General features: G+C 51.2%; 1 protein-coding gene across 1 annotated transcript in view; it reads right to left on the reverse strand.

Moving 5' to 3' along the window:
• Nucleotides 1-13136, reverse strand: part of Sdk1 (sidekick cell adhesion molecule 1) — a 429935-nt gene that overhangs the window by 12136 nt on the left and 404663 nt on the right. Inside the window, 3 exon segments of the mRNA XM_032887198.1 lie at nt 2248-2377; nt 8704-8824; nt 12117-12254. Coding sequence (XP_032743089.1) covers nt 2248-2377; nt 8704-8824; nt 12117-12254 — 389 coding nt within the window.

The following is a 13136-nucleotide window of genomic DNA, read 5'->3' on the forward strand; positions in this document are numbered from 1 at the left end:
GGCAGGCCCTAGGGCTCAGGAGCACAGTGAAGGCTGATGACCCTGTGGGACCCCATGTCACTGGTTGGACTGCCCAGTGAAGGGAGGTGAATGACACATGTCTAGCCTGAGCTTCCCTTATTCTATTAACTGGTCCAAAAGGCTGTGTGTGAATCCCTTCTTACACACTAGGAAGCTAGAGCAGGAAGCTCCTCCCACAAGATGTGGTGACTGACAGGGAGGACTAGGAAGTGCTATACTGGGGTGGACATGGGGGTGGGGTCTACTTTTTAATTTCATGTTTTTTAGTGTATGTGTATGTGTGCTGGAACATAAGTGACCAGTTACACATGCATGTGCATGTATATATAATGTTAGGCGACATGCTTCTTTCAGGAAGGGCCCCTTACTGGCCTGCAGCTCACCAATTCAGCTAGACTGCCTAGCCAGTGAGCCCCAGAGATCTGCTGCCTGCCTCCCCAGTGCTGGGTTTACAGCACAGACTGCCACACCTTGTGTTTTGCACAAGTGCTGGAGATTGAACTTAGGTCCTCACTTTATCCACTGGGCCATCTCTCCGGTCTCAGGAATGTATTCGTATAGTTCTATTTTCTGTCGGTAAGCTCAGGCCCTCGGCCATCCTAACCAAGATCTAGAACACGCCAGAAAATAACAGACTCATCTCTAAAGAGAGTGGCACTTCCAGTGCCCACACTGGGCAGCTGGTGACCCTTGGTGGACCATGGCTTTCTGTGGGAGGTGTTCCAGTATCTGTGACACCTCCAGGACTGGGAGAAGTAGAGTGTGGCTGTCTGAGTAAGTATGGCTTTTGAATGCTTAGTCAAATGGAGTGGCATTACTTGGGAGGGATTAGGAGGTGTGGCTTTGTAGAAGTGGGTGTGGCCTTGAGTGAGGAAGTGTGTTGCTAGGCTTTGAGGTTTTTAACTGCCTAAGCCAGGCCCAGTGGCTCTCTTTCTTCCTTCTGCCTGACCGTCTGGGTGTAGAAATCTCAGCTACCTCTCCCCCACCTGCTTACACGCTGCCATACTTCCCGCTGTTCTGATGATGGACTAAACCTCTGGACCTGGAAGCAAGCCCCAGTTACATACTTTCTTTTATAAGAGGTGCTGTGGTCCTGGCATCTCCTCACAGCAATAGAATACTTATCAAGACATGGCGTGTGTGAGAAAGACCGCCTAACAATCACAGGGCCTGGGGATGGGTGCTGGCTCCCATGCTCTGTCCTGCAGGGTGCCCTTGCTCAGGGAACACTGATCTTACCCATCTCTTACCCCAGCCCTGAGATTTAAGTATCCAGTGAACAGGCTGGTAGCATTTGCTCTGTCTGTAAGTGTGGGAGGGACTGACTGGCCCCAAAGAGGCCATGACTATGAGCTTGTATAGTGAGGCTGCAACCTTCAGGTTGGATATGACCATTGCCATGTTAAAGTGAAGTAGTTTTGATGATGTGTGGGGCATCTTGAGACCGAGTCCACTAGCATTCTCTCACGGAGGAAGCTGGAGAGCTCACAACAATCATGAGGTCTTCTAGGGATCCTCATGAGGGCCCTCTGTGTCCTGAGACTCTTTAAGAGATAGGCGGTTGACTGGGAGTGGGGTTCCTTGGGGGTGAGGCTGTTTGAAAGTCATCTGCACTCATGTAAGGAGCCCCAATCAACTCACTGGTTCATACCGTGCTTTAGATTGAGTGCCAACTTGACAGGGCCTAGAATCACACAGGAGGCAAACCTGTCTGTGAGGAAGCTTCTAGTTTAGGCTGGGAAGACTCATCCTAAATGTGGGTGGTGCCATTCCCTAGGCTGAGGTCCTGGGCTGAATAAAAAGGAGAGAATAAGCCCTCTGCCTCCCGAATGTGGATACAGCGTGGCCAGTTGTCTCCTGCTCCTTCTCTGTGCCTTCCCACCATGATGGACTGTTTCTCCGAACTGTGACCCTGATCGACTTAAGTCTCTCTCGGGTCTTTTAATCACAGCAAGGAGAAGGAATAACAGGCCATCACCTGACTTGGATGGAACCTTTCTTGGGTCTGTGGGTACCTCCCTATCTGTGTGTGTAGATGCCATTTTCTATCTCCCAGGAGAAGCTATGCAATCACTCAGATTTGTGTGCCTCCTTCATCTACAGTGGACCCTCCACCGTCAGCTCTGCCCGTCCCACACGTGACTGTGAGATGAGACATGTCGAGGAATCAGAAGGCTCACAGAGCAGGTCTGGTGGTAACCTCTTGGAATCAAGCGTGGCACTGACCTCTGATTCTGATCCATCCACCGATTTCTCCTTGAGGTTCACGCTCTCTGTCAGCACCGCACCATTGTATTTGTTGCAGATGTCTTCGTCGGAGTAGTGCAGACCTCCAGGGCTTGGTCGGGGTGGGGATCTAAAAAACAGGAAGATGTCACAAGTTATTTTGGACAAAGGACACTCCCCTGGGGTGGGACTCCTAGGCTGCTGTCTGGCCTTGCTCCCATTGGAATAGGAGGACAGCATCCCAATGACTGCACATTATGACCCAACTAGACCTCCAAGCAATGGCTATCTGTGATTCTACAGTCTGTAGGCTTCATGCACGGTGCAAGGTTGGGGCCCTAGGGACAAGCTATCCCGATCAAGTGGGATTCTCAAGAAGAAGGGCCAGTGGGAGGGGCAGAGTGCATGGAACTCTGGGAGACAGAGGAAGGATGGTGTGCACTGGCTGGGGATGAGGGCAAATCTACGGGGAAGGGATCTTACATATCAGGAGATTTCTGGATGGTCTCCCGCTGATGAGTGAGCATCAGGGAAGTATGCCCTAGCCTGGGCTCTCACTCTGCTAGGGCCCAGGACACAAAGGTGGGGACCAAGGGCAAGGAGACTTTGAGGCATTAGCCCTCAGTGGTTGATAGAATCCTTGACCCAATCACTGCTCCCTGTCATATCCAGGCCATAACTGTAGGCAGGGCTGCCCATGTCTGGTTTGTAACGAGTGGACTATAGGGGCGACTGTGATCATATTACGTTATGCAGAAAGGGTGGAGCTGTCATTTCTACTTGTCACAGTCATGTGACAGTGTATGCAGAAGGTCATCTTGGCCAGCTGGAGATAGAATGGGAAGCCTGGCCAACCCTTTTGTGTGTATCATGTATGTGTGCATTTCTGCATGTGTGTAGATGCACATGCATGCATTTGGAGGGCAGAGGTTGATGCTAAGTCTCTCCCTCAGTGGCTTTGTTTATGAGGGCAGTGTCTCTCACTGAATCCAGAGCTACTTTAGAAACATCCTCATAATGTTTTAAGTGAGTTTATGATTTTTTTTTGTTGGTTTTCATCTATAACTGTCCTCAGCTGCATGCAGACATCTGGTGACAAATGAGACAGATCCAAAATGAACTCCTGCTACCTCTTTGGGGAGAAACACATGTGGGTGGCCTCTGGGAGCAGGGCACCAAGGGTAGCCCCCAGTCTATGGCAGGAAATGGCTAGCCCTAAGTCACAGGAGACACATGGACACACCCAGCTAAGAGCTGGAGTGAGCTTGGAAGAGAAATCTGGCCTGTTGAAGTCTTACCCAGTGGCATAAGGCATATAGCCATGGGTAGACCCAGTAGGTGACCAGCCGGGCTGGGGCAGTTTCTACCCTATGAGATGTGTCTTGTAGTGTGGTCATTTGTCACATGGCAATGGAAAACAAACACACTCTGCACTCTACAACTTCCTGTCTTATTTCTTTTTATTAGTTTTTAAACATTACTCTCATGTTTATTATGTGCACTTGGGTCTGCCTGTTTGCATGTGTGCTTGCATGTGCTTGTGTGTGTTCCTGTATATAGAATCAGGAGGCTTCCTCAATTGCTCTCACTGTCTACATATACGAGGCAGGGTCTCTCAATCGAACCCAGAGCTCACTGATAAGGCTAGTCTGGCTAGGTAGCTGGCTCCAGTGATCCCTTGCCTTTGCCTCCAGAGACCTGGAATTCCAGGTAGGCCATCATTCTGCCTGACATGCACACGGGTTCTGCAGATCTAAATTCAGGGTCCCGCACTTTCATGGCAGGTACTTTAAGTGCTGAGCCATGTCTCGAGCTCCCCTGGTTTATTTTTATAGATGGAGACATTATAACCTGAGGGAGAATCTGTGCTTCTGCTGATGCATTGTTAAATGGGTCTTTCGTCCTGGGGCTCTTCAGGGGTCTCTGTGACTGTGGTCAGCTAGATGACCGGGGGCACTCTTAGGTGCAGCCCTCAGGCTGAAGACCACTTGCAAAGCTGCGTGTGGACTGCAGGAGGGTCAGCTTTTCACCATCAGGAAAGTTGTTCTCGGTGACCTGAGCATGACAAAGCCATTTCCCAGTGACTCTGTCGTCCTGGCCTTCTAACTCCCTTAGGGTTGACTCTGCCTTAGTTTCCCCACAGAAGGCCCAAGAAAGGCTCAAGAGACTCCTTTTAAAAATATTTATTTTTTTAATGTGTATGTCTGTGTGCTCACATGTACATGTGCCGTGCATGTGTGTGGAGGTTGAAGGACAATTTGGAGCACCTGGGTCTCTCGCCCACCTGTGTGTCCCAGGAATTGAACTCAGGTCCTCAGGCTTGGCACCAAGTGCCTGCTGAGTCATCTTACAGGGCTCTGGGCCTCCGTTTTCTCCACCTCAAAAACGATTTATCTGGGGAACGATTCATTTGTCATTTGTCATCTAAGCATTTTGATTAATCTTTGGGTTTTTGTTTTGTTGTTTTGTTTTTTCAAATCTAAGGCACTACAACAGTTCCTTCCCACACAAAAGCAGGCACCACTTGGCCAGACAGCTTTGAGCCTCTCTTAGCATTTTTTTATTTCTGTGTATTTTTATACATGTGTTTACATACATGGTACATATATACATGTGTGTGTATCCATGTAGAGGCCAGAAGTTGATGTCGTGTTGACTTTAATTACTTTCCCCATTATTTTTGAGATAGAGTATGTTACCAGTTAGGCTAGCCCAGCTGGCGAGCAGTCCCCATCTGTACAGATGTGTGCCTCGTGCCCAGGTGCCTATGGGAGTGTTGAGGACTCAGGAGTGTGCATGCACAGCAGGCAATTTACCCACTGAGCTATCATCGTAGTCTCCTTCATTCTTCTCTGAGACAGAGTCTTGCCACGTAGCCTAGGCTGGCCTCACCATACAATTCTCTTACCTTAGGCCATGATTATTTAGAGGACAGGCCTCTGCCATAGTGGCTGGCTCTGAGCCTCATTTTACAGGTATGTGAGACTTCAGCTAGAGAGACCAATCTGGGTGACCCCATGTAGCCTACAGGCCTTGTTCTTGGCGCCCTGCAAACATGCAGGCTGACGGTAAACAGCCCGGGACTCTTTGTTCCCTCACACCTGTGAACCTGGGGCTGCTGTGTGAGAACAAAGGGCCAGTCTTCCTTTCTGACTCAATTTGACATTGTTCATGGCTCTCGGTGGGCTCATGATAGTACCTGACCTTGTCAGAGAGTTCAGGACTCTCAGAGAGGCCAATTGTCCTGGATGAAAGTGAGGCCTTCCCTCCCCAGAGCTGTGTGAACTGTGGGGCAGCTAAGCTGAGACCCTCTGGCTAATCCGGACTATCCAGTGTCACAGCCTGTGCTCCCTCAGATGGCCGAGTGACAAGTGTCACTTGGCTCTGAATACATGGATGCAGACTGAAGACCTGACCTTCCCTCTGCGGAAGCTGCCTCAGTGCTTGAGGGTCAGATGCCCGGGGACTCACTGTCTACACCATCCATCCTTCCAAACCCTCACACAAAGCTATTTAGTGTTCCTGAGCTGGGCTGAGGGACTCGTGAACGCAGCGGCCATGTGAGTCTGTTCCTACATAGAGCCCTTGAGAATGCTTGAACATGAGGTGGATGGAAGGCTCCAGCTGCCTTTGTCCAGGGAGCTTAACTGGAAGAAATTAGAAAAGGCTTTTTTGTTCTGTACTGGAAATTGAATCCAGGGCCTTGTACCTAATAGGCTTACCATATTATGCCATATTGAGTCATGTACCCAATCTCACACTGGCAGATCCTAGCCAAATGCTCTACCAATGATTTACTTCATCAAGCCCTCGCTGGGGGGTTCTAGGCAGGGGCTCTACCACCGAGCCACACTCCCAGACCCTCACTGAAGGATTCTTGGCAGGAGCTCAACCACTGGGGATTCTAGGCAGGGACTCTACCACTGAGCCACACCCCAGCCCCTCACTGGGGGATTCTAGGCAGGGGCTCTACCACTGAGCCATGCCCCCAGCCCCTCACTGGGGGATTCGAGGCAGGGGCTCTACCACTGAGCCACCCCCCAGCCCCTCACTGGGGGATTCTAGGCAGGGGCTCTACCACTGAGCCACACCCCAGCCCCTCACTGGGAGATTCTAGGCAGGGGCTCTACCACTGAGCCACGCCCCCAGCCCCTCACTGGGGGATTCTAGGCAGGGGCTCTACCACTGAATCACACTCCAGCCCCTCACTGGGGGATTCAGGCAGGGCTCCACCCTTCCCAGCCCTCACTGGGGATTCTAGGCAGGGGCTCTACCACTGAGCCACCCCAGCCCCTCACTGGGGGATTCTAGGCAGGGCTCACCACTGAGCCACACCCAGCCCCTCCAGGCAGGGGCTCTACCACTTCAGCCACTCCCAGCCCCCTCACTGGGGATTCTAGGCAGGGGCTCTACCACTGAGCCACGCCCCAGCCCCTCACTGGAGATTCTAGGCAGGGGCTCTACCACTGAGCCACACTCCAGCCCCTCACTGGGGGATTCTAGGCAGGGGCTCTACCACTGAGCCACAACATAACCCTTCACTGGCTACATCTTCAGTCCTCTCTTTATTTTGAGACAGGGTCTTACTCCATTGCCCAGGCTGGATTTGAACTCACTCCATAGCCCAGGCATACCTTACCGTTGCACTGCTCCCAACCCCAACTCCAGCCTTCTGAGTAGCTGAATTACAGGCCTGCTTTCCCATCCAGCGCCTGTAGCGCACTCCTTGGGGATATTCCTTTGTGGGTCAAGACCTTCCAACTTTACTGAAAAGTAGTTTCCTGGTTACCTAGGGCACACAGGAACTTAACAAACTGGAGGACTGTCTAACCTTGGGATGCCTCAAGACAAGGAGCTTCTCGGAAGTGGGAAGGGGTTTGCAGCAGGGATGGAGCCCCGCAGGGATATGTTAAAGTTCCCTATGAGGAGCCCCTCTTGGTTTTCACATCATATGAGCACTTTTTCACAGTTCTCTGACTCAACCGGAGAAACTTGTCTCTCAGTAGACAGAAGAAATGAAAAGACAGGACTGAGTGCCACTGACTCCCACTTCCTGCCCCAAGGAAGCTAGTGAGGGTGGCAGCCCGATGTGCTCTGACTGGGGACCAGGGTGAAGAGTAGTTGGGACCTGCTTCCTCCAAAGATGAGCTCTGGGCTTCAGTGCCCTTCAAACAATTCGAGTCTCTGAGTGGCAGAGGACAAAGCATCCTAAGGCTTGATGAGCTTGTCACTGAGGTCTTCGGCCTGCCTGTGTCTCTGTCAGTGTGAGAGCCCCACTCTCTGCAGTGAAAGCAGATCTGTATGGAAACTGTGGATGGGGGACACATGAGAAGTAGCACCTTAACCCTGGAAAGTCACGGTCTGTTACTCAGGGAAGGCACTCTCACGTCTGTGTAAAGGTGCTTGTATGTGTGACGGTATGCATGTGTGTGTGTGTGTGTGTGCATGTGTGCACTTGTGCACATGGCAGGGTACATATGTGGAGGTCAGAGGGCAACTCCTGGTGTTGGCTCTTGCTTTCCACCTTGTTTGACAGACACTGTTGGCTGCTGGCCCGTGAGCTTTCAGTGATCCTCCTGTCTCTGTCTCTTATCTCTTCACCGCGGTGCTGGAGTTACAGACTCATGTTGCTTTATATGGTCTCTGGGGATTTGAACTCAGGTCCCTATGCTTATGTAGAAAGTTCTTTACATACTGAACCATCTCTCTAGTCCCTGCCTCAGGTGTTTGTTTGTCTGTCTGTTTGAAACAGGGTCTGGGAACACTCCGAGTCGGCCAGGCTAGCTGGCCAGCAGGCTCTGGGAACCCTTTCAGCTGCCACTGGAATTAGCAATACGAACAGGCATGTGGTCTCTCCTCCTGGGTCCCAGAGAGGGAATTCAGGTTCTCAGTGTTCCACGGTAAGCATCTCACTCCCTGAGCATCTCCCCAGCCTGGCTTTGTATCATTGTAGCAGAGTCGCAGAAGGCTTCAGGTCAAAAGCCAGGGACACTTCCTTCCTGATGGAGCAGGCAGGGGGTGGAGAGCTAAGAGCTTTGGGGGAGGGGAGGGTCACACCTGTCTTCACTTCCAACCATATCTGGAAGGGCTGTCTGTGTCACTGAGGGACAATTGGAAAGCAGGGAGCAGTGACAATTATAAAAGTCCTGCCATCTAGGACACAGGTCAAGCCTCCTGTCGTCTGGAAAGTCCTTGACCCAAGTAGTGACAAAGCCTAGAGGTTGCCAGGTGTCTCCCGCATGAGGCCTTTTCTACATCCCTACAGATGTTCTGGAGACTTCTCTAACCCTGCTGCAGTCTCAACCCCTAGATCCAACACTGCCTTGTGGTTTAGGAGCAGGCTCATCGGTGAGCTGTGCTTCGAACCGTTACGCCATGGGATTTGTTTAGTGGTACCTGTAGACGGGGGACACGTGCCAGCCATCCGGTCTTTGGTGGCTCAGCACAGCCTCCTACCTGGTTCCGTTCTTCTTTGAGAAGGTGCTCTTGACATTGAGGTGACGACTGTTGAGTTCCAAGGCGGCAAACCCTCCATTATCCAGGGTCACTGTCTCCTCCATGTTGGAGATGCCCTTACCTAGAGCCAGTAGAGAAGGAAAGCCAGCATAGTTTTAATCGTGAGTCAGCCGCAGTGACACAGGGGTGGGTCAGTCAACACCACGAGCTCCTGTGTCCTTGTCACATGTGAGCCCCAGAAGCACACAGCACAGCCTCAGTGGGAGGGGCAGTTGCTGGAGCGAAATGTTAGCATTTCAGTGTTTATCTTGCCGGGTGCCAAAATGCCAGTGTCCTTGCCAATATTTTATGAAAATGTGCTCAGAATGCATACTTTATTAGAAGTTGGGGAAGTCAAATGTTTCATAAGTAGCAAAAATTTAAAAACCTCATAATGCAATGAAACAGGAAGTTTATAAAACATGCTTGTACGGGTAAGATAGGCAAAGACAGGGCTTCCTTTAGAAGGTGGTTAAAGATGTCCCAAATGGGTAGTAGTGATGGCTGTGTGTGTGGTAAATTATGGGCTGTTTTTGTTTTGTCTCGTTTTTGTGTTTTTGAGACAGGGTTTCTCTGTGTAGCCCTCGCTGTCTTGGAATTCACCCTGTAGACCAGGCTGGCCTCCAACTCAGAGATCCACCTGCCTCTGTGGTGTGTGTCATCACTGCCTAGCCTGAACTATAAACTTTAAAATAAATCTACGAAAGTATGTCTGTGAGGGTTAAACTTTAAAACAAATTTATCTATCTATCTATCTATCTATCTATCTATCTATCTATCTATCTATCTATCTATCTATCTATCTATCTGGTGTGTTTCTGTGTGTGGGTGTGCATGCCACAGCCCCTGTGTGGACGTCAGAGGACAACTTTCAGAAGTTGAGTCTCCTTCCACCATGCAGGTCCTGGGAATTGAACTTGGGTCTTTGAGCTTGGCAGTGGGTGCCTTTATCTTCTAGGCCACCTCTCCACCCCCTTATGATGGTCATTCTTGATTGACAATGTATTAGAATTCAGAATCACCCAAGAGATAACCCATGGTCACGTCCGTGGAGAGTTTTCTGGAGTATAACCACAGAGCACTGGGGTTATAGACACGGGCACTGACATGCCCTGGATTTTAGGTGGGTGTTGGGGATTTGAACTCAGATCTTTATGTTTGTACTGCAAGCCCCCTTCCTCACTGAGCCGTCCCACTGCCCCCATCCGGGAAGTTTGCACCAGCACATGGACTGAGTGCTCAGTCTCTGTCTTCTATCTTTCCAGTGTTGACTGAGAGATTCTTGGAGGGTGAGGTTTTCATGTGATATGTTCTCACCTATCCCGCTGCCCCTAGGGTGGTGTCTCACACACACCCCTGCCCAAGACATGGTTCACTCTGAGAGGAGTCCCTGTGCCTTCCGTGTAGCTGGAGGCTGAGACAGAAAAGACCATAGACCCAGTGTAGTGAGTGGATGCTAAGTTTACCTCTGCTCAGGTATGACATGAGAGCTAAGGACATGAAAAGGCTGAAGTCCCCCCAAGTCACCCTCTGGGACACAAGCCCTATCCTTAGGCTTCAATTATGGTGTTAAATTAATACCCTAGGGAGAGGCTGGGTATTGGAAGCTGAAGGTCTGATGTGTCTTTTCTAGTCAGTTTTCCAGATGGAAGAGGAGAGAGAGAGAGAGAGAGAGAGAGAGAGAGAGAGAGAGAGAGAGAGAGAGTGTTTATGCTGTTCTGTAACTGCATTAACTCACTAAAATGGCATGTCATTCATACACTGTAAATCCCAGGGGAATAAAATCTGATTTACGAACACTTGTTAGAAGTGAATTTACACCGAAAAGAAAAAGAATGAACCCCTTTCTATTCAGGGATGGATTACTAATGTCTTGGCAATTTTGGCACTCCATCTTATTAACCCCTCGGCCCCAGGATCTTCTGTACTGCTGTGGGGAGCGGCCCCTGCTTCCCTGAGCCCCAGAGATCCACCTGTCAATACTTCCTCAGCTCTGGGATTACGAGCCTTTAGCACCAAGCCCAGCTTTTTCTGTATGACTGCTAGGGATCCAACACTGGTTGCCATGTTTACACAGTCAGATCTTTACCAGCTGAGCCACCTCCCCAGTCCCTGTGGTACTCCCCAGCCATAGCTTTGCTAATGGCTGCAGGTGAGGACTGGGAGAGCGGGAGCCACATTATACCGAGGAATGCTCTTGCTGGTGGCTATGAGGCTTTTTAAACACAGAGGACAGCAAAGGTCATCAACCTGAAGCGTGTGGATCAATGTGTTCTCATCTCCTGAAGCCACCACCTCTGCACAGGCGCGGAGCCACCGCGGCATCCGTGAGGCTGAAGCTTACACCATCCCTCTCTGCTCTTCTCCCATTTGCCTTCAAGAACCATGCCTTCACTTAGCCTTCCCCTGTCCTCCACATCTAAGAAGCCATACCACATGAGCGTCCCTGTGGCTGGCTTCACGCCCCACCCCACCCTCCACCCCCATCCCCACCCCACCCCACCCCCATATGCTTATTTCTCTAATGATGGTGACAGTGAGCAGCCCAGCCGCACACATGTGCTGTTGGAGCGCTGGCTCATGCAGAGCACGGAGCTCTGCGGACAGCACAGCGAGGGGACTGACCCTTAGAAGGAGTCAGAGCTGGTGGAGGGTATGTAGAGGGAGTGGAAAGTGCGGTCCAGGCTCAAGTACACAAGAAAGGTCACACCACCGGGACATTTCCATCACACTAACCGAGCTACCCCAAATACCCAAGGTGGGTCCCAGCTCATCCCTATGGTCAGAGGGGCTGGGGTGAGGCACATCCTTTCCAGTCCTTTTTGAAAATGAGCGCATAGGAACAATGGGGCATGCGAAGGGAGACGAGGGAGCCCAGCAACCCCAATGCCATGGCTGAGACAGGCGGCTATATGAGGGGGTAGCTTCAGGCCCTCTTTTGCCATGCTAGTACTGAGGATGCAGCTTAAGGACTCCAGTATATTAGGTGAAAACTCTACCACTGAGCCACACCCCAGCCCCTCACTGGGGGATTCTAGGCAGGGGCTCTACCACTGAGCCACGCCCCAGACCCTCACTGGGGGATTCTAGGCAGGGGCTCTACCACTGAGCCACACTCCCAGCCCCTCACTGGGGGACTAGGCAGGGGCCACCACTCCCAGCCCCTCACTGGGGGATTCTAGGCAGGGGCTCTACCACTGAGCCACGCCCCCAGCCCCTCACTGGGGGATCCTAGGCAGGGGCTCTACTGCTGAGCCACACTCCAGCCCCTTACTGTTAAAGGAGATCCTGGCAGACCCAGCAGAGTAACCAAATGTCAGCCTTCATGTACCAAATACCAGGCTACCCCAGGAAGAGAACGACAAATGTCACACCTGCACCACAGTTCTTGTACTTCTTGCTTTGCCCATGCAGGACCAGCACGAAGACCACCAGGAGGACGAGGAGGAGGCTGGAGAGCGCTATCACTAGCAGGAACCACCACTCCTCATAGAATGGGGCTTCAGCTTGTGCTGTGGAAGGAAGCACACAGCATGAGGCTCAATAGTTGCTCGGCACAGCATCTCCCCAGCACTGGCAGTAGGGGGAGAGGAAGAGCTGTCATGGCTATCTCAGTCCAGCAGATGCTTTTCTGGGACTTCCATGAGTTACACGACAGGTTTGGGAATCCACCCTCTCTGCCTTCTCTATAGAGTCGAGCTTGGGGGTCTGTTATGGTTAACTTTCAGTGTGGTGGGAGTCTAGAACCACCTAGGAGACATGCCTCTGGCTGCCGTAAGGAGTAATCATGGCCAGGTAATCTGATGTGGGCAGAGGTCCCATCTTAACTGTGGGCGGCACCATTCCCTGGCTGGGGTCCTAGATTACATATAGTGGTTTGAATAAAAATGACCCACGTAGGCCCACAGAGAGTGGCACAATTAGGAGGTGGGGCCTTGTGGCAGAAGTGTGTCATTGGGGGCAGGCTTTGAGGTCTCTGAAGCTGAAGCAAGACCTGCTGTGTCGCTGTCTCTTCCTGCTGCTTGGGAATCAGGTTTAGAACATTCAGCTCCTCTCCAGTGCCTTGTCTGCCTGCATACCGCCATGCTTCCTGCCACCCTGATAACGGATTACACCTCTGAACCGTAAGCCAATACCAATTAAATGTCTCCCTTTCTTTTTTTTTTAGATTTATTCATTTATTATATATAAGTACACTGTAGCTGTCTTCAGACACACCAGAAGAGGGCATTGGATCTCTTTTACAGATGGTTGTGAGCCACCATGTGGTTGCTGGGAATTGAACTCAGGACCTCTGGAAGAGCAGTCGGGTGCTCTTAACCACTGAGCCATCTCTCCAGCCCAAATGTCTCCCTTTTTAAGAGTTGCCTTGGTCATGGTGCCTGTTCACAGCA

This window comes from Rattus rattus, chromosome 16 (genome assembly GCF_011064425.1).
Source record: "Rattus rattus isolate New Zealand chromosome 16, Rrattus_CSIRO_v1, whole genome shotgun sequence".
Taxonomy (NCBI): Eukaryota; Metazoa; Chordata; class Mammalia; order Rodentia; family Muridae; genus Rattus; species Rattus rattus.